Source organism: Phyllostomus discolor, chromosome 1 (genome assembly GCF_004126475.2).
Source record: "Phyllostomus discolor isolate MPI-MPIP mPhyDis1 chromosome 1, mPhyDis1.pri.v3, whole genome shotgun sequence".
NCBI lineage: Eukaryota > Metazoa > Chordata > Mammalia > Chiroptera > Phyllostomidae > Phyllostomus > Phyllostomus discolor.
In genome coordinates, this window is record NC_040903.2 from 81,034,264 (window position 1) to 81,055,061 (window position 20,798).

The 20,798-nt window shown below is 51.2% G+C and overlaps 1 protein-coding gene across 3 annotated transcripts; it reads left to right on the forward strand.

Annotated features, from left to right (window-relative positions):
- Window positions 1-941: 941 nt before the first annotated feature.
- On the forward strand, window positions 942-20,511 carry PITX2 (paired like homeodomain 2). 3 transcript variants are annotated; one of them, XM_028508102.2, is made up of 5 exons: window positions 942-1,175; window positions 4,932-4,987; window positions 5,412-5,549; window positions 16,575-16,780; window positions 19,244-20,511. In XM_028508102.2, the coding sequence occupies exons 2-5, from the start codon at window positions 4,942-4,944 to the stop codon at window positions 19,805-19,807; spliced, it is 954 nt and encodes a 317-aa protein (XP_028363903.1). In that variant the 5' UTR covers window positions 942-1,175; window positions 4,932-4,941; the 3' UTR covers window positions 19,808-20,511. The 3 variants fall into 3 exon arrangements, with proteins under 3 accessions (XP_028363903.1, XP_028363904.1, XP_028363902.1); XM_028508103.2 differs by lacking the exon at window positions 5,412-5,549 and having other exon boundaries at window positions 945-1,175; XM_028508101.2 differs by lacking the exons at window positions 942-1,175; window positions 4,932-4,987; window positions 5,412-5,549 and adding an exon at window positions 15,214-15,725.
- Window positions 20,512-20,798: the final 287 nt, after the last annotated feature.

Below are 20,798 nucleotides of genomic sequence, written 5' to 3' on the forward strand. Positions count from 1 at the left end.
GTGTGCGTCAGTGCCCACTTGCGCGCGGACATTGGGCGCCGCGTACCTGCTCCCTTTGCCTTGACCTCGGGCGCCTGTGCCCTAGCACTGAGCGCTGTGTCAGGCAGTCCGGCCTTCCGGGGTCGACCAGTCTCAGTCGCTCTCTTTCGACTGAGCCCGTTCACCCCACGTTTCCATATTTCTCCTCAGTCATCCCCTCTTACTCCCAACCTGTCAGCCTTAACCCCAGCCTCGTGTCCGTCCCTCACACCCCTCCCCACCCCCACCCGCACCTCCACCCCCGCAGCCCCTGGTTTCCGTGACCTCTTCTCTCAACCCTGCAGGCCTGAAAGCAGGTCACACACCGGCACACTCAAACTCACACCCTGCAGGCCTCGTCTCAAACAATCCCTTGCACACTGTCCTTTGTTCCATTTCTTGGGCCACTTTCCCTGCCCCTTCCTCCCCCTCCGTCCGGGCTTACTCCCCAGGAGTACCTTTCGGTCTCCTCGACGCCCTGGCCCTCCCTGTCTGATTTCTTCGAGCTCCCGGTTTGGCGCAGATTCCTTTTCCTCCTCCCCCACCCCCATCCTCCCTCCGAGTCCTCCTTTCCACAGTGGGAGTGCGCGCGCCTGCTGCTCGTCTGCTCCTGTCTGAGCGCCCTGACCGACTCCCTCTCCTTCCTCCGTCCTCCCGAGCTCGTCCTCGGACTCCCGACTCCTCGGCCCGCCGACCGGCGTCCACCTCCCGCCCCTGCCTCGCTTCTCCGAGCCCCTGCTGGCTCCCCCCGCTCTTGCCCAGAGCAGTGCCGTTCCTGCTCGGCCGCCCGCAGCCGGGCTCGGCCGCCCGCCCGCCCGCCACTGTGCAGTGGAGTTTGGTGGAATCTCTGCTGACGTCACGTCACTCCCCACACGGAGTCGGAGCGGAGGGAACAGAGAGGGATGAGAGCGAGGGAGGAGAGAGAGTGAGAGGCTGAGCAAGAAAGCTGGAGCGCAGCAAAAAGAAACTGCCAGTGACGACTAGATTCCGGAGGCCCCTGCGCCCCCGCGGACTCCCGCAGAACTTGGCACCCTCGGGAGCCCCGCAGCCCTCTAGGCCCGGCTTTCGGGAGCTGGCGGTGCAGCCCGCGCCTGGCTCCCTGGAAATCTCCCCGGAAAGCTGTGGGGCCGGAGACAGCAGCTCTCTCCCGGTAGCGGGTAAGTGGAGGCCGTCTGTCCCTCAAGGATGTGAGATAATGTGAGTTTAGAAATTTGTTCCACTTTGTAGAATCTTCACTGTGGGTGATTTGTAGCTCTTGGGGATGCCTCCCTCCCCCTGGCCCCCGAGGTAAGGCAGTTGGCAAACGGAACTTGCAAAGCACCGCTCCTTTCGTCCCCAGTCACAGACGCTAACTATCTACGGGGCGCTGAAGGAGAGAGGGAAGCGAGACCAAGCCTGGCATTGAAAAAGAGGTATCTTCCCTGAAATCTTGGTGCCAACAAGGCAGGGACAAATCCTTGGGCTGAGGATTAGCATTCTCAAGATAAAGGGCCGGGAACAAAGTTTCAGCTACTGGAAGATTAGCCCCCTTTCCATTGTTACCAATTGGAAAAAAGATTCCATCTTAACTGGCAGTTAGTGACCTCTCAGGCCCAAACGAATTACCTGGGAGCCAGGACTGGATGCCAAACTCACACAATTACTTCGGATTATAAATCCTTTAAATTGATCACCAGTCAACTCCAGCCTTGCACTTCAGGAGATACATTTTTAATCGGTGCATGGAAGAGGACTATTTTCCATATGTCAAGTAAGAAAGAAAATGATTCTAAATCTGAAAAATAAGATCCTCTTTTTATTCCAATTTAATGGTTTTAACTTTCCTAAGCAATTTAGAAATCAAACCATCACAGAGTAGTCTGGTTTTTACTCTCTTTTGTGTATTATGTTTACTAAAGTAAACTAAATGAGAAAATCTTTTAATATTATAAATTCAAAATAACAAAAGTTCATACATTCTAAAATATTTTTATGAAAAAGTAGCCTAATTTAGAGACATTTCCCTGAATTCTTCTTAGGCCATTAATTAGAATTACAGATGGTCTCAATATCATTTTGGAGGAAATTCATCTAAAACTCAAAGACCAGTTATGCCAAGGAAACAAAGCAATTAAGCAAAATGGATTGATGATTTTTGTTAATGTAACATAAAATAATCATCCAATGTTTCAATAATCAAACTCTCCCTAAAAATTAAATAGCTACTTTATTTATGGAATGTTTCACTTTATCTCAGCAAAACTACACTTAAACTGTTCAGGTGCATTGCTTCTCCAGTGCAGCATGTTGTCTTCGAGTGCTCCTGACGCACTGATATTAATTGGTTCCAAGAAAGCTTAAACCGGTAAAACACAGAACTGTGTTATGCAGTGTTTTAATTTCCTTAAATAATTACCTACTGCGAATTAATTTACTGGCTAATCTCACCAATTTAGTTCACTTAAAACATATGTTCTTGTGCTGTTTATGTTTAAATTTTCCATTGAAGATTTTATTATGGGATATCAAAGTGAAAGAAAAGGGGAGATAATGTGAAAGAATTTGGAATCATTAGTATTATGTTTTTCCTGCATTTTTTTCTTATGACAATCATTAGAAATTATTTTTAACCAAATTGTTTTATTTCTTAGAGTTTGCCTGCCTGCCTTGGCCACTGTGGTTCAGTTTGCCATGTAGTGCTTTTAGCATGCTCACAATAGAAAACTCAAGTTGGACAGAGCAAAATTGCCTGTCATATACATTCCAACCAGGACATGAACTCTTGGGATGAAAACTTTCTATCATGAAAAGTTCCACATTTTAATTTGTGACAACAGCCGTCAAAGCCAGTCCCTAAATCCCACGGCCAAATTTGTCTTTAAGACTTGTCTTGACAGGGCAAGTTTAAGGATCAACAGGCGGGAATGGGAACATTATTTTTTTAATGTTTAATTATCTTCCCTAGTTATTTAGACTCAATTTATTTAGTAGGCCTCATCATTATATGAAGTAAAAATAAAATAAATAAGTGCAAGTTTCAGGGCTCATTTTGACTTCCAAATGAATCCCTAAGTCACAAGGACACGTAGGGAGAAAGCTAAAGAACACGTCTTGACCTTCTTTTCGATCTTTAGAACAGAGTTCTTGAAGATTTGTTTTGTATCACTTTGTTTGCGCTTCAGAACTGGAGCTTGGGAGTGGGGGAGAATGTGTAGTAATTGACTGACTTTAAATCTAGTTACCCGATGTCCTTCTTTTGTATATTTCACTCTTTTAAAAAGTAAAAACTGTTTGTAGTTACCATATGCAAGCTTCGGCCACCGGCTAATAATGCAGCCAGTTCAGACGTTTAAAAAAAAAAAAGATTATCGAAATGATGATGACATGCAAATTTCCCCTGGAATTATCATAAGTAAACATTTGAAGTCTGGACTAATAAAATCCCATCTGTGTTACTTCATATCGAGTTAGTAGAAAGCTGTGATAATGAATTTTGTAATATCTCACGAACAGACATCTCAATCAGGGACTAATCCTGTGATTTTACAGCAGAATCTCTAAATCTGGAGCCGCCAAACTGCTACTTCTGGGCCCCTGGGCCCGAGAAGATCGGCGCAGCCCCGCCTGCGTCCTCGCTAGCGGGTGGGAAAACCATTTGGTAGTCCTCACCCTTAGATCCCCACACCGCTGCTCCAGGCAGCCCCTACACTAGTCAGCTACTTTGGCCAGAGGCCCTGCGTTCGGCTCCTTCGAGGAGAGGCGGAGGAGCCGGGAAATGAGACTCAGGGCAGAGGCAGACCCGCAGCTACCTGCCGGCCTTAGCCCCTCCGCCAACCTGGCAGCGACCTCGCCCGCTCTCAGCCCAGGACGCGAGGGCAGTGGGCCTTCCCGCGGCCCGCGTACCCTGGTTAGCTGCAAGCCAGGCAGGCGCCCAGTTCGAAAGGTCCTAGGGAGCACCGGCCTCCTTTCATTTCTTCTGTCTTTAAAGCAGCCACATCACCTCTACGGAAACCCAGAGAGCCCCTCACCACCCTCTTTCTCCCTGTTTGCCTGTGGGAGAGAAGAGGGAGCACCTCAAACGTCTGGCTCGCTGCATTATGGCTGGACATTCGAAAAGGATTAGGTTTGCCTGGGAGGAGAAGGGGGAGACCTGGGGAAGCTGGTCTCTCGGAGCTCTGTCTTTATCCTTAGTGAGCAATAAACCCTCTGAGGACGTTCTCCCCGCTCTCCTCAGGCCCCCCTCAGGCCACACCGTTTCTCTCCTCTGCGATCTTAAATCATACTTTAGGGTAAGTAAATGGTCGTGTGAGTATCTCCAGGGAGAAATGTGGCTAAATATGGAAAAGTGGCTCCTGATGGATGAGAGGCCCAAAGCTGACTTGTTCCTGGAGACCCCTAGGCGGAGAACCTCAGGGTCCTGTTCGTTTCAGAGTTACAGAAAATCAAGAGCAACTGTTCTGTAGGATAGGAACAACCTGACTCTGACATTCTACAAATGTTTACTGAGTTCCAACTAACCGACCAGTACTGTTCTGGATGGTGGCCTTCGCTTACAGTTCTCCAACATCAAAGGCCTCTCCACCCCCTCTCCAAAATGTGTGTCTGCTAAGGTGACCCTGGTGTTCGGATGGGCTCTTAACCCCTGACAGACGCTTTGTGAGCAGTTCCGCAGCCCAGGTTCCCAGAACGCGGTACCTTTGCAGACCAAAAGCCTCCCGGCCGATTCTCTGCGGCTCTGGAGGGAATTCGCCCCCCACCCCCACCCCCACCCCAGCTACCGTGGGGATGAAGCTGGGCAGTCAGAGGCGGTGAGAACCCAGCACGGAGTAGGCGCCTAGTAGCCCATGGCCAAGCCGCCCCCTCTAGGGAGCCTCGCATGAGCCCTGAGCTTCCGCGGACCTCGGTTTCACACAGCCCCCTCTTCTGTTTTCCAGATAACGGGGAATGGAGACCAACTGCCGCAAACTAGTGTCGGCGTGTGTGCAATTAGGTAAGACTCGCTTCTCCTGCCCGGGCCCCCGACGGGAGCCCGAGCCACGCGAGGGCAGAGCGAGGGCACCCGCCCCGTGGTGTGGGGCTCTTTTCGGAGGGCCAGGCAAGGGAAGGAAGGACACCGAACCCGAACCGGGGGGAGCGGCGTCCCGAAGCCCCCGGCCTGCTCCCCGGAACGGGAGCTGCTGGCCGACCCGGGGGCGCAGACAGCGGACGCCCCCTGCGCGGGGTGGCCCAGAGGGTCCGCGAGACCAGAGTGTCCTCCGCTCTTCCTTCTAACTGGGCCTTTGCTCTCTGTCCCTCTTTCTCCTCCGTCCCGCTTCCCCCGCTACCCCCGCTTCCCCCGCTACCCCCGCTTCCCCCGCACCCCGCACGCCGGCTTCTGTCCGCGGCCGCACGTGGGGCCGATGCGCCCGGCCCAGGCGTGCAGCCGGCGGCCGTGGAAGGCCTCTTCTCCAAAGACTCCGAAATCAAAAAGGTCGAGTTCACGGACTCTCCCGAGAGCCGGAAAGAGGTGGTCAGCAGCAAGCTCTTCCCGCGGCAGCACCCCGGCGCCAATGGTAAGGCCGGGAGCGAGGCGCAGGCTGCCCGAGCCGGGCACCGGCGGCCGGGCCTCGGGGCCTCGGGGCCGCAGGTGAGGCGCGGGCCGGCAAGCCCTCCGGACCGGCGCTCCCACCCCTCGGACTTGGACACCTGGCCTCTGGGCAGGACGGATAGCTGACGTCCCCAGGACGTTCATTCCTTTCCCCAAGTCGTGCGGCCCTGCTGAGATCCAACACCTCTCCCTCGGGCTTTCTCCCTCTTCCCCTGTGGCCTAATCTTCGCAAACCCCAGCCTACTTTGGTGCCACAAACCGGCGTGAAAAAGTTGTCCAACAGCGACCTCTGTCGCTCGCCACTGCCCACTGCGGGTGGCCCGGTCCAGGGCCCACCCTGTCCCGGCGGCTCTCAGCCGCGCCCCGCCCAGGCCTGCGGGTGCCGAGTCTGCCGCGGAAGGGGAGCACAGGAGGCTTGTTTTGGCGGAGATTCTGGCCGGGGAGTTGGAGGAGCTGACAACAGCCCGCAGAGCCAGAGGGCAGCGAGTGTGCGTGGCAGCCAAGGGTGGGATTGAGTGTGGCTCCTGTCGACGCGAACCTACCTGTTGTGCTGGTTGCAGGGCCTCGAGTTTTGGTGGTGTCATTGCTCGCCTGGCTGGTGTCACTCTGGATGAGTCAGGGGACAATGCTGCTCATAGTCTGCAAGCTTGTGTAGTGTAAAACTTAAAATTGCTCCAATCCATTGCACAAGATTTTACTAAATTAAAACTTGTCCTTTGATGGGGTGGGTGTGTGTGTGTGAGACAGGACAAGATTTCCTTGACATACATGAAAAACCCAAATTTACTGTCTCTCTATTCTCTGGGTTTTCCAGGCTTCTTAATAAATAAGTGCCTAGCTTGAGGAGGTTGTTGATCTTTGATAGTGTGAGGAGATAAAGCGACCGTCCCCCCACCCCCACCCGCACCACCCGTAGCCCTCTGCCCCTAACCCCCTCTTTCCGGATTAGAGTAAGGATACAAATATAATGGGTGCCAGAGGGGGGTGAATTGGGACCCTGGACAAGTAAATAAACCAAATTACCACGAAGAAAACAAAGGCCCTGCATTCAGCCTTCCCAGCGAATCTGAGAAAGCAAAGAAAAAAAAACCCCACATCATTTGTTGAAATAAAACGTCTAAAGTGGTCCGGAGCAGACTTTCCTCGACACTGCACAATATCGCAAGTCCTCCCGCTGGGCCAGTTAAATGCTCACTTGTCCAGGATTAACCCCATGGGGTTAAATGGGGCCATGCAGAGATAAGGTCGGGTGATTTCTGTCATTAAGATTGTGTTAAATTCTTCTTCTGTTTGATAATCGGTCGTAAAAATAAATTATTAGACCTGAGTATGTTTGGGATATGGTTAAAAATCAAGAGCAGCCATGACTCCTGGGGAAAATACTTTGCGCAGGTTCAGCCCTGGCTCCAGCCAGGCTAGAGCTGCTCCCCAGGCTGCCTTCGCTCGGGGCGGACTGGCCGCCGCCGGGTCGAGGAGGCTGACATTTCTCGCTGCGCTTGGAGTTGTAGAAACGCAAAATGTCTCCGCCTGCCCCCACCCCCACACACGGTCCTTTGACCCCGGGAATGTTTTTTTGAGTACAGGTGGCCTCCAGGGGAGCTAGCGAGGCAGAACCCCTTAGAGGAGAAGACTGCGGGGTGGGGGGTCGGGGGATGGGGGCTTCCCAGGTGGGAAAGGAGGGGCTAGCGGGGGAGTCCTGTCTCCTACTGTCGCAGTTCTGGCAGACAACGATGGACCTTCGCTTTTAATAATTAGCAAATAAACAAAGAATTCGAAATAACCATTACTTTCAAGCCCAGATTATTTTAATGCAGGTGAAGGGCTCTTTAATGCACTAGCAGGGGTGCTACGCCAGTAGTTTCTTTTCCGCCTTTCAGACCCAAAAAGAACATTGCTACCCAAACTTGTTTAATGTTACTAATGAGGAAGAGGCGTGTGATAGGAAGAAATGCTGAAAATCTTGACTTTATTAGCTGTTAGGGATCTGATAGACCAGAAAAGGTCACACGAAATGAGTGGGAAACCCTATAGTGCCCTTGGAGGAAGGTTGCCAGTGTCCCCTTCAATGAATATAAGCAGATTTAACTTACGTAATAAGCAAACTCCTCGCCACAGCCTGATTTTGAAAGAAAGAGATTTTTCTCCTTTGTTTTTCAATAGTTTGTATTTGCTTTTAAAAAGAAAAAAATGAAAAAAAGGGAAAAATGTTTACAATGACATGGGATTTTTCAAAAGAGCCAATATAGTCCATTATTGGCACTACCCTCTCCTCACCCACTAAACCCAGGCCCTTATTGAAGACTGAAACCATTCTCTAACGGGGGGGGAGGGGGGGGCTTCCCAGAGGCCAGGGTCCAGCGGCCCTTCCCATCGAGTCCCAGTCCCCCTGATATCCATGGTTTTTCCCCACAGCCTTGCTCAACCCGAAACGGAGATGGGGCACCAAGTCAGCTGGAGACCTGTAGGCCAGAGCTTTGAGGGGGAGGGTGGAAAGAGGAATGACTGGGCACAGGCAGAGGAGCGAGAAAAAGTTGGCACGTTAAGCAGCAACCCCTACAAGTATGGGGCAGAGGCCCTTGAGAACTTCACCCTAGGACAGAGGGCCTTGGCTTTTCCTTATTTGGGGTGTCCTTCAGAATTTCAAAAAGTGCTCTTGACCTTCAGGAAAAGAGTGGACTGATCCCCTGTCAGTAAGCTTAAAGATTCGGGAGGGTGGCTCTGGATTCTGGGCTGAAATCAGTCCAAGCTGTTCCCCCTTGGTCCTGGCACCTGGCTTCCCGACCAGACGTGGGCTGGGGGACCATTGTCCGGCCCCCCCCCCCCCACCCCCCCGGACTCCGTGAATTTTTAAATAGCTCTGATGCAGTGGCTGGGTCGAAAGTGTTCGATCTGGGTCTCTAATGTTCGAAAACGTCCTTCCTTTGGGAGGGAAACTCCAAGTCCCGGTGCGACACACACCCTCTCGCGGGGCGACAGCTCCGTCCCGGACTTCTTCAGAAGACCCGGGACAGCCCCGCCGCCTCGCCGCCTCGCCGGCCGAAGATTCCCCAGCCATTCAATCAGCAAATGTTTGCCGAGCACATACTACGTGAGTTCCTAAGTACCACCTGAAAGCAAACAATCCTGGTTCCCTCCACCGTTACGAAGAGACTTCAATGATAGCAGGGATAGGAGAGACACCAGCGACAGCAGCTCAGACCCTGGGCAGCAAAACGCACAACGGGGGCGCGCCAGGCAGTGTTCGGGGCCCCAGCACTGTCAGAAAAAAGGGAGAACTGCTATTGGGGCGGGTAGAGGGCTCCCACCGCGGCTCGGGGACAGGCACCGGAGACTGCCCAGGCGCCTAAAGTCCGAGCAGAAGCAGAGACAGAGGGGAGCTGGGCAAGGAGAGATTTCCACTTTCTTCTGGACTCCCTCCCCAAATCAGCTTGTTGGCACAAGCTGCCTGTCCGTTTTGTGTTGTCGTCCCCACCCCCGCCCCCGCCCCGACAAGAGAGTCAAACAGTGGTCTCCAGGTAGTTTCTGAGTATCCCCGCCCTGCAGAGGCAGGGTTTACAGGTCGCGTTCCTGGCTCCCGACTGGGTGCGCGATGGAAGTTTGGTCAGGCTGGTGCGGCCCTTTCTCCGCGCCGCCCGCTGCTAATATATGCAGCCGTTGCTAGCGAGGCCTGGGTGGGTGGGGTAAGAAATGTATAACGAAAGCTTATTCGTGAGCAGGAATATACTAATGGAACACTCTGATGTCTTCTTAATCCTGTGTAAAAAGCTTTGTGGTCTTCCTAATATTGACTGAATGGGTAATTAATGGCTCTTCATCTAGCCGAATACCCTGTAATCCAAAGATAGGCAAAAGACAACAAGCCCAAGGTAGAGACAAAAGGCCCAACTGTGGCTACCACCCGCCACTCCCCCCTCCCATCACCACTAAAAGCAGGGCTCCAAATGGGAATGTTTCCTCTCTGGAGAAAAAAAGCAGGAGCGGTAGAAATTACATACCTTTCCTGGGCTAAACTTCACACAGAACCCGGCCACCCAGCTCAGTCCTCCACTACTTGGTCTTTCCCCTGCCAGTCCTCCTCTCTTCGTTTCTTTCTTCTCAACTCTTCTAGGAAGTCGCCCTCATTATGACTCCGAACAGCACTTCTTTCCTCCAAAGTCTTTGTCTTTCTTCATTTTGGGAGGAAGATTGATAGCAGAGGACCAACACACAGGTCCACAAAAGGCTCAGGCAAAGGAGCAAGCTCCTTTCTGAGCCAGGTGGAGTCTCCTTTCTTTTACAACCCAAGGCAGAGAGTCTGTGAGGACTAAGGTAGTTGGAAGAGAAAGGAATAAATTAACAGGAGAGAGAGCCAGCAGAGTTGTGTGTTGTGTTAAAGAGTGATCAGGAGTGACGGAGTCAACTTCACTGTGAGTGTCTGACGTGAAGACTGCCCAAGATTCTCCCGGCATGTTTTTAACAGGCTGATATTTTAATTCAAACCTTTAGAAGTAATATATTACTTGGGTTACTACAATGAGCTGGGTTCCTTTTTTGTCAGCTGACAGCTTTTAAAATATTATTTCACTAGGGAAATAAAAGCTTCATCTCAGATTATAGGTGGGTATTTTTGGATTTATGTGATTTATGGTCACCATGACAACTAATGCTGAACGTTAGCTACCAGCATGTCTGGGAGTGGGGAAGACAGAAAGAAGAGAGAGCAAAAGGAATAGAAAAGGGAGAGGAACATAAGCTGGGAAGGGAGAAAGAAGAAAATAGAAAGAGAGAGGAGATTTTAATCCAATTGTTGTTTTGATTTTTAAGTGACTTTAGTTAGTTCCTTCCCACTTCTCTTTCTCTGGACCTGATTTGATGTGTATCTTATTCCCACTTTCTCGCTCCCCTACCCTAACAAACATTTATACATTCTCTTTATTTTACTTTTTTATGACTAGTTGCATTACCAGATTAAATAAGCACCTAATAAACCTGTAGAGCTAGCATGGTAACATGAAAAGGCATCACAGCATGTGGGTTTGGTGATTTCAGCACTGCCTGCTCCCTTGCTTCCTCTAATCCCTCGATCTTTTCTTCACCGGCCTGTGTGCAGGTACCTATACCTGCCCCTCGAACTCCCTTATCTAGTCCTGCCAAACCTCCAGTAGAGCATGTGGGGACAGATATATGGGGACCAACTGCATGGACCCAGAAAGGGTGAGTGTTGCTCAGTACATTTACACACACCCCTTTTTTCTTTTCTTTTTCTTTTTTTTTTAACAAACTAACACTGTTTAATTCCATTTAAAGGATACCCCCCCCCCAAAAAAAAAAGCCACAGTGAAGCTTTTGATTTCTGGGTCTAATTCTGGGGGAACAGGCACAGAGAGGGGAGCCTTTCCAGCTTGATTTGGGTGTGGAGGAAAGCCAGGCAAAGAAAGGAGAAGAGAAAAGGCCACTTCTTGGGCAGGGTGCAAGGTCTCCTTCTGACCTCTGTGCCTTACACCACTGCTGGCACACTGATGCCTGTCAGGTGGCTCCAGGCGGAATCCCAGCGGGCCTCTTCCTTGAGCTGGCCTGCACCAGAGCAAGACTCCCACCCTTCTAGGACCTGACAGCACAGGGGGGCATCTAATTGAGCCATGTTCCAGGTGAGCTTTAAGGACACTTTTTCCCCTAATACTGTATCCTAATCTATACCTGGACTCCTGCAACTGTGAAGTTGACAGTACAGCTGATCCAGTCTCACCGTGATGGCCAGAGGGGTTTTGCACAACTAACACTAAAGAGTGTGAAATTAAATAAGACCTTAAGACTTGTAATCGGTGGCAAATGCCAGCTCAAAACTCATCTGACCCCATGTCATGCAGTTCCCTCTTCAAGGATCATTATTTGAAACAATAATCAAGAAAATCCAATCTAGACAATACCCGATGTCTTCGGACTCAAAAACCTAAACCTGCACTGGGCTTCCTGTCCTTCCCTCCCTGGCCCCCAGGATCGTGCACCTCCTGGCTTCCCTAAATGGACCATAGTGTTTTTCCTGCCTGAAAATGTCCGTGAGGAAGGCTGGTCATACTATCAATAATTTCTAGGACAGTTAAAGAAATGGTGGGGCGGGGGAGGAAACAGTAGTGCTGAACCAAAATATATAATTTCTTTCTTTCCAACTTCTTCCTTATTTACACCACCTGTACCTGTGTACCCACCCATGAGGTTTTTGCAAATTAAATCTCCAAAACTGCTCACCACCACCACAGTTTTCATTGCAAAGTGTTTCCTGGGTCCCCACTACATGCGTGCTTTTCCCCATTTAGACTTTTTGTGGTGTTGTACTCCTGTCACCCATGGAGTGGCTGTTGTTGGGCCTGGGAGGTGTGTCACCCTAACTTGGAGTTTGTAACGTGATTAATTGATTAGGAGAGAGTTGAAACTCTGACTGAAAAAAAAATGAAGAAACGCCTCACTGGCTCAGTTGTTTGGAGAGCTGGGGTTGGGGGTGTGTGTAATATATTATTTATGTGTGTGTCTATGGACGGATGGGCATGCATATATGCAGTTGTTTTTTACTCTAACCAGAGTGCTCCTCTTGACTTTGCAATGGATCCACACAATTTAAGATTTCTTGACATTTTAGGCTTTTAGACTGCCCAGAGATGACCAGCATTTTCAATATTTCCCACCCTTTGGCACAGTGAGATGCTGTCACTTGCCCTTGGGGTTTTCACCCACTTTGGAGCATGGTTTAGGTCCTTTGCAGTGTGTATTTGTTCTGATGAAAGTTCTATTAGTCAAGCAGAGCCAACTCAGCTTAAATCGAGATTCTGCAGGTTTAATGAGAGATGTGCTTAGAAATTGACATGGCTCTGTGGAGCTCCTCAGCCCTCCCATGCAAGGAGTTTTGAAAAACACCCTGAGCTTGCCCCCCAAACCGAAGGCTCACTATGGTGGAGAGTCTTTCCTTCTTTGATATAATGGAGTTTCTTTGTGAAGTGAGGCTTTACGGACGTGATACTGTGGGGATCGCAGCTATGCTGAGGTTTAAAAGGAGAAACTGGAATATGATTAGTAAACACATTGGGCAGAAAAGAGCTGGATTCATATTGACTTAGTTATAGGTCATCAGCTGGCAGTACAATGGGAGGAAATATTTACTTTACACATATACTTTATGATCTTGGGGGAATTAGAGGAAATTCAATAAGAAAATGGCTAGAAACATCTAAAACCCTTATTTAAAAGACTTAAGCAAATTAAAGTCTTATCAGATTAAAACCCACTACAAATGTAAGAGCATTGTCTTCAGTGAAACGCTGTGGGGTCTGAGGAGATTCTCTTCCAAATCTCAGGGATAAAATGCGTCATTTAAGCACCAGATAATGAACAGAATGTAAATTAATTTAACCTTCTTTACCAACAGGCTGCTGGTATAATATGTATAATTTAGTGATAAGATGGCAAGACCTCACATAATGGGATGTATGAGTCTCAGCGATGCAGACCTGTCACACGGGGATGTGGTCTGCTTTGAGTAGGTGTGTGTGCATGCCTGGGATGGGGGTGAAGTGAATCAAATGTTAACATCAGAAATGCTGATTTAAAGCTTACTATGAAGAAAGTCACCCCTTCTAGCTAAATTTTTCTTAAAGTGGGGTGATATCTGTGAAGAGAGACTGAAGAACAATTCTCATGTCATTCCTCCAACTGCCCTCAAGCATGTTTAAACTGGGGGAGGAGTTGCAATAGGGTGATAGCAGGGCAAATGAAAGACACATAGGTTGCAAACATTTTTCTAGTCTGTTTCATCCACTCTGCCCCAGACTGAATAAGTTTCCCAATCTTGTGACCCAGGGCAAGGAGGGAGGTCCCTGAAGATACCTTATACTAGTGTTGCAAATCATTGACTGTAATGTCAAACAAATACACAGTCAGGGATGATAACACTAACTCCACAATAAAGCAATCGTCAATGTAGAACCCTGGGTAGATTAGTTTGTGTTCTCCAGCTGACCTAAGCCAGAGGACAAAAGGACTTTCAAAAATTATTTTAAATGATATGTTTATGTTTCTTTTTAAAAATATCATTCGGAATCAAATTTCTTTGGAAATAGTGCTGCAAAGAGTTGGATGCCCCCAAAGGTGTTTTATTTCCTTTGTTTATATAAATGAATAAGGTTTTGCTTTTCCTAGCTGAGTGTTCTCCTAAGCTTTTGCCCTTCACTCACACCCTACTGCCTCTGTCTGCTTGGACTTTAACAATTCAAGACAGCCTTGAGCTTCCTGGGGGGGGGAGGGGGGAAGAAAGACTTAAAAATTATCCTTGAAATTGGTTATTTGGCAACATCCTTAATTGTACAGAAACTCATTAAAGCATATTTTATATATAATTAGCTCAAGGCTGTTGATTCTACAAGCTTTATGGATTTCAATCTGATTGATAATAAAGTAAACAAAAGAGTCGAATTTAAAGCTTGTCTCTCTCGGGTTAGGACGAGCTTAATACAGTGTACAAGGAATTTGAAAGATCTAGGATATGTGTCTTAATCAACGTTAAGTAGAATGGATAAGCTTTCAGCATTTTGAAAATGCTAGGTTAGGGTTTCTATTCTATTGTGTGTTTTCTGTCTGGGGACTAATAAGCATTACAGAGAACGTGATCTGAGGCGACTTTTTATTCTTGTATAAATCCAGAGTGAACCACCAAACAGTTGTTCGTTTCAAGTCAAGGTAATTTTCTTTTGACGGGTCCATTTACTTCTCGATTTCTCATTTATTAGCCTGACTTCTCAGGGCTCTGTCTTTTTTGCAATTAAAATAAAGCTTCTTCAGATTAGCGCAGCATTCACCTGACAGGCTGTTTGGAAAATTTAAGATGGGAGAAGTGATTTGTTGGTGTTTTAAAATATTTCTGGTTTTAAGTAGCTTGTCTCCTTCCCATGCAGGAGAAAAACACCTCTGGATTGAAAAGGGATGTGGTGAGGCACAAAAGGAAGGGCTGGGGGTGAGGGGGTGCCTAGTCGATCCGTGTACTTCCAGCTCCTTTCTCCCAAGCTTCTCACTCCCAGGCTCATCCTTCCACCTCCCCGCCGGAACAAAAAGCCGCCCGTCTTTAGCCTGCGGAGCCAGCGGGTGTAGACTCCGCGGGCGCTGCGAGGCAATGGCTCAGCTGCGCTGAGCTGATAGGTGCGGGCGGCGCGGTCCCACCGCCGCGGCTCGGGGCTTCCTGATTGGGCCCGAGCCACGTCACTCCGCACCCGGGCCCTGTCTAGGAGGAGGCGGAGGCGGGAAGGTTGGGGAGGGCTGCGTCCGTGTGACGTCTCCTCCCCAGAAAGCCCGCCTCTGGTTTTAAGATGTTAAGCCAACAGGGAAGCGCGGAGCCGCAGTGCAGGTCCGTCGCTGGCCCAGGTGCCAAGAGCTGCGCCGAGGCGAGGCCGAGCGCTAGCTCGACGATCCGTGGGAGTGTGCGTGTGTGCGCCGCGCGGAGTGCGACCAGAGGCTCGCGCCGCCGCCATCGCCGCCGCCGGGATTTAATACCAACTACCTGTCCCTGTCACTCTTGACACTTCGCAGTCAGGGCTGCGCGCGGGGCGGGGTGAGGGGGGGGCGGGCAGAGCGCGCTCTGCGTTAGCTTTCCTTATTGGAGGGGTTCTTGGGGAGGGAGGGGGGAAGAAGGGGGTCTTTGCCCACTCTCGTTTCGCTTTGGAACTTGCAAGCCTGCTCCCCAAAGACGATCGGAGCTGTGCCCTCCTGCCCACATTCCCATGGCTCCGTCTGCCCGCTGACTTTCGGCCGCTGGAACCTTTCGCTTAAGCCTTCCAAAGGAGACAAGGCGGCGCGGCTGGAGGACTCGGCGGGGGCTGTGTTCCCTGACTCTGCCCGCCGCCGACACCACGGGGAGCGTCCGCGCCTAGAGCGCAGCGCGGCCCAGGATTCGCAGGGCAGCTCGCTCCTTCGCCCATGAACTGCATGAAAGGCCCGCTGCACTTGGAGCACCGAGCAGCAGGGACCAAGCGGTTGGCCACCTCCTCATCCTCCTTCTGTCACCATCCCCAACCACTGGCTATGGCTTCAGTCCTAGCTCCTGGTCAGACCCGCTCTCTGGACTCTTCCAAGCACAGGCTGGAGGTGCACACCATCTCTGACACCTCCAGCCCCGAGGCCGCAGGTAAGGAGCCGCGCGGCCCCGAGGTACCCCCACCCAGGCGCCCCGCATCGCTCGACCCCTCTGGCTCTCAAGGAAGTCGTCCCCTGGAGGGGAAGGCTTGGTGGGAGTGGTTGTTCAGCTTGCTGCCTGCGGAATTTCCGTCGCTTTCGCTCTACCTCCATCGCCCAGCTGGGGTGGTGAACACGGCGAGGGCCATTCTGCCGCCCTCCCTATTCCTACTCCGGCCTCCCTTCTGTTTCTTGGGTCACAAAAATCCCAGCAGCTACATCGGAGGACGTGCAGAGTTCGCTCCCCATCTCCCACCCAGGCTCAGTTCTCCTGTCGACTTTCAGCTCCCGAAAAAGCTCCGCTTGTTAGCAAAGTATTTCTGAAACTATGCCTCAGAAGAAGAGGAGGTCTTTTTAAAGAGCGGAGGAACTTGGGTGCCAGACCGAATCCCAAAGTCCACTTTCCTAGTCTTCCGAAACCGCATGGGAAGCTGAGCTCTCTTCGAGGGGGGTCTGTACAACGCGCTCGGGTGCGTTTCTCGGGACATTCGGTGTGTCTGCAGAGGCGTATGAATTATGGTCGAAAGTACAGGCTATAAAAAGTGAATGTGCCGCCGTCGCAGGCAGATAAACATGTAAATAAAACGCACAGCGCCGGGGAAGGGGAGGAGATGGGGCGCGCACACCCACACCCAACGTCTGCACCCCCCAGACGCAGCGCTCAGCGCCACGCCAGCGGTCGCGCACACACTCCTCCCCGCTGGCCGCCCATCTCTTCCCGTCCAGTGCCTCCTGGTCCAGTCGGAGTTCGCGGGTTGCCTGTGGGCATGCTGACGGGAACCTTTGTGTGTTTCGTTCTCAGAGAAAGATAAGGGCCAGCAGGGAAAGAATGAGGACGTGGGAGCCGAAGACCCATCCAAAAAGAAGCGGCAGCGGCGGCAGCGGACTCATTTCACCAGCCAGCAGCTGCAGGAACTGGAGGCCACTTTCCAGAGGAACCGCTACCCGGATATGTCCACGCGCGAAGAAATCGCAGTGTGGACCAACCTTACGGAAGCCCGAGTCCGGGTAGGAGCCCGCGTGGAGCCTGAGAGGGCTAGACGGGAGGGCATTGTAGAGATGCAGGCCGTGTAGACCGGGAGGGAGTCTGGAAGGCGGCGCCTCCGGGAGGGCGCGGGTGGGGCGCCTCTGGGAAGGCAGAAGGCCTCTCGGCGGGCCCAACCGCGAGGTTACAGCTCCCCCTTCCGAGGCCGCCGCGGCCGGGTACTGGGGCCCCGGAGCGGCACCGCTCCACGCCGCGCCACCCAGCGCCCTCTCAAACTGGGCCGCGTGGCATTTCTTTGCACAGGGTATTGTGTTCCCGGCTTGCAGTCGCCAGGCGAGCGCTAATTAAATCCCTCCCAGGCCAGAAGCCGAGAACAGGCTCCAACCTGCGCGCCTTTAACCAGGAAAACCGGCCAGAAACACGCGAGGGTTGGCCCTCCCTGGGGAACTTTCGCGCCCGGCCCTGCCCGGCCCGGCCCGGCCCGTTCTCTGCTTGTCTCGCGCTCCTCGCTGGGTCTTTGCGGGGTTCGGCCGCTCGGGTCTCCGACACCCCGCACCCTAGTTTTGTGGGCCCCGGAAGCCATTTTAATACACAACTACCATCCTGCTAGTTTTCTTAGAAAGAAAAAAAAAAAAAAAAGAACACTTTTCGACTTGGTTTATTGATCTTTTCTCAGGAGATTGTTACACCCTTCCTCCTAGCTGTGATAGTTTTATCAAAGAAAGAGCTTACCTTTGTAGCAAATCTGTGCTTTATGGATTGGCAAAAGTGAACTTAAATCAGTTACCCAGTAGCAATATCCTGTTTACGCTGGTCCGCGGAAAACTCCAAAATTGTTAGGATTCTGGAAACAGAAAACACTCATAGGATCCAGAGGCTTTGCTGAAAAAAATAAAAATAAAAAACAAAAAATGCTCTGGATAGAGCCCCAGCCAGGACAGAGAGAGCAGAAAGAAGAAAGCACAACAGTGGTGATGAAAAGCATTGAGGCCCCAGAGCACTCGCAGAGCAGAGGGAATGAAGGCACTCTCGGGGGGAGTTTGTGGAAGGCGTGAGGCTCCGCTGGAGGGGAAAGAGCCCGGTTGGAGTTGGAAGTGGTTTTAGTTTAACTGCGCGGAGCTGGAGCTCCAGCGGGCCGGCGTGGTTTTGCGAAAGGTCAGTCTTTCATTAGACCTCCTGCGCAACAGGAGAACGCGCCTCTCACGTACTCTTCTCGCCTGGGCAAAGTTTAGACAGCAGAGGGTAGAAATGGCAAGTAATTAAAATAAAAACACAATCTGTGGGTTCTGTGGAATCCTCCAGAAAAGCCCTCCCCCAGTCCTCTGGATTCTCTTCAGTCCCTCCCAAGTCCCCCGCCGCCGCCCACGCTGGGCTCTCACTCCCTCCCACTACCTTCTTCCAGGCCCCGCGGCTGCTGCAGCCAAGTGGGAGTGAGGCGCGCTTTTTATAGCAGGCCGGTGCAAAGAGGAAGGGGGACACAAAGGAAATAGAGAATGAAAGGGAAAAAAGCGGATTAGTCGGCGGGGCCCGACTGAGACGTGTAATGTGAAACAACCACCGGTGTCAACTCGGAAATCTCCGACCAGGCCTTGCTCCAATACACAAAAGCCACCGTCTGGGGCGACCAGCGGTCCCAATGTGGATTGAGAGCGGGGTTGCGGCGGGGCCATGGGACGCGGGTGGGGGCTGGCTGAGCTGGGCGGCTGCCTGCAAAGCCAAGCGCGGCGACTGGGCCCAGCGGGAGAGCCTGGGCGGCGCAGACCCGGCCTGGGAGGGACAGAGGGTGAGAAGACGGGGAGCAAAGGGAGGGGGAGGCTGCAAAGCGACCCTTTCTGGGTTCAGAGATATACGCGCGAGTTCATTGAGTTTAATGAACTCAGGCCTTTCGCTTTTTTACTTGGTTATGTTGGTGAAGAAGGGGGTCGAAGCCTGGCACGGTGAAGGGAGGGCGCAAGTTCCCTGGACTGGCAGACGGCAGTGGAGATGGGACTGAGGAGGGAGGAGCTGTCTGGGAGAGAGAGCGGGCTCTGGTGCCCTCTCAGCCCCTGGTCCTCACAATTGAGTCTGTGGCTTTGGAATGAAAACAGCTTGCAAGGTGGCCAGGGAAGAGTGGGTTGGAAAGCCCGCTGACCCACGTTTATTTTTGCAGTAAGTGTTTTTGGACCCCAAGGGGGCCAGGAGAGCAAGCTGCGGCAGGCCGCCAGGCGTTCCGCTAGGGTTTGTGGCGAAGCTCGGAGCCCGGGCTCTCAGGCCTGAGCCACCCAGCCGCCCTCGTTCGGTTCGACCTCCGGACTGGTGCCTGCAGGAGAGCTCCGGCGGCTTGGGGCGTGGGACATTACGTTGGTGGGGAAACTGGTAGTACCTTGGGTGTGTGTGTGTGAGTGTGTGTGTGTGTCTCCGAGAGGAGTTCGCCGCTGGTGCTCTCCGCATCAAGGTTTTACTTATCCCATCTGTGGCGTCTGTTTGCTCCCTGCCCTCCACCTCAGGTTTGGTTCAAGAATCGCCGGGCCAAATGGAGAAAGAGGGAGCGTAACCAGCAGGCCGAGCTGTGCAAGAACGGCTTCGGGCCGCAGTTCAACGGGCTCATGCAGCCCTACGACGACATGTACCCGGGCTATTCGTACAACAACTGGGCCGCCAAGGGCCTAACGTCAGCCTCCCTGTCCACCAAGAGCTTCCCTTTCTTCAACTCTATGAACGTCAACCCCCTGTCCTCTCAGAGCATGTTCTCCCCGCCTAACTCCATCTCCTCCATGAGCATGTCGTCCAGCATGGTGCCCTCGGCGGTGACCGGCGTCCCGGGCTCCAGCCTCAACAGCCTGAATAACTTGAACAACCTGAGCAGCCCATCGCTGAACTCCGCGGTGCCGACGCCCGCCTGTCCTTACGCGCCGCCGACTCCTCCGTACGTTTATAGGGACACATGTAACTCGAGCCTGGCCAGCCTGAGACTGAAAGCAAAGCAGCACTCCAGCTTCGGCTATGCCAGCGTGCAGAACCCGGCGTCCAACCTGAGCGCTTGCCAGTACGCTGTGGACCGGCCGGTGTGAGCCGCGCCCACGGCGCCGGGATCCTGGGACCGTGCGGGACGGGGGCAACTCTGCCCTCAAAAGACTGGGAATTACGCTAGAAGGTCGTGGGCGCTAAAGAAAGGGACAGAAAAAGAAGATAGAGAAAAGGAAACCACTAAGTTAAAGAGGGAACTCCCTTGATTTTAAAGGAACTTCCTCAGTGTCTGACATCCTTCACTAAAAGTATTTCCAATAGTTGCAAGGACACACACAAATGTTTGACTGGATATGACATTTTAACATTACTATAAGCTTGTTATTTTTTAAGTTTAGCATTGTTAACATTAAAATGACTGAAAGGGTGTATATATATCGAAATGTCAAATTAATTTTATAAAAAGCAGTTGTTAGTAATATCACAACAGTGTTTTTAAAGGTTAGGCTTTAAAATAAAGCATGTTATACAGAAGCGATTAGAACTTTTCGCTTTCAAGCAAAGGAATGTATATACTAAATACCACACTGTATGTTTCTAACATATTATTATTATTATTAAAAATGTGTGAATATCAGTTTTAGAATAGTTTCTCTGGTGGATGCAATAATGTTTCTGAAACTGCTATGTACAACCTACCCTGTGTATAACATTTCGTACAATATTATTGTTTTACTTTTCAGCAAATATGAAAAAAATGTGTTTTATTTCATGGGAGTAAAATATACTGCATACAAATTGGTTTGGATTATTTCTGCCCTCCTCTGGCTTGGCCAGGCCTTCTCAGTCACAGCCTACTAAACAAACCAGTTCCCTCTGCCTGCCCACTTAGAACTGCAAGGCAGCAGCACTTATTTAAGTTTGGTAGAAATTCATTATGGCCATTCATCAGAAACAAACAAAAAAGGCACACCCAGGAAAAAAAAGCTGCAAAGTCTAGTCTTGTCTTTCAGATCTTTCTTTGGCTGAAACCTGGAGAGTTCCATTATTGCTAGTAAATAATGTAAGAGAGAAAGAAGAAAGGAGAAATTTAGA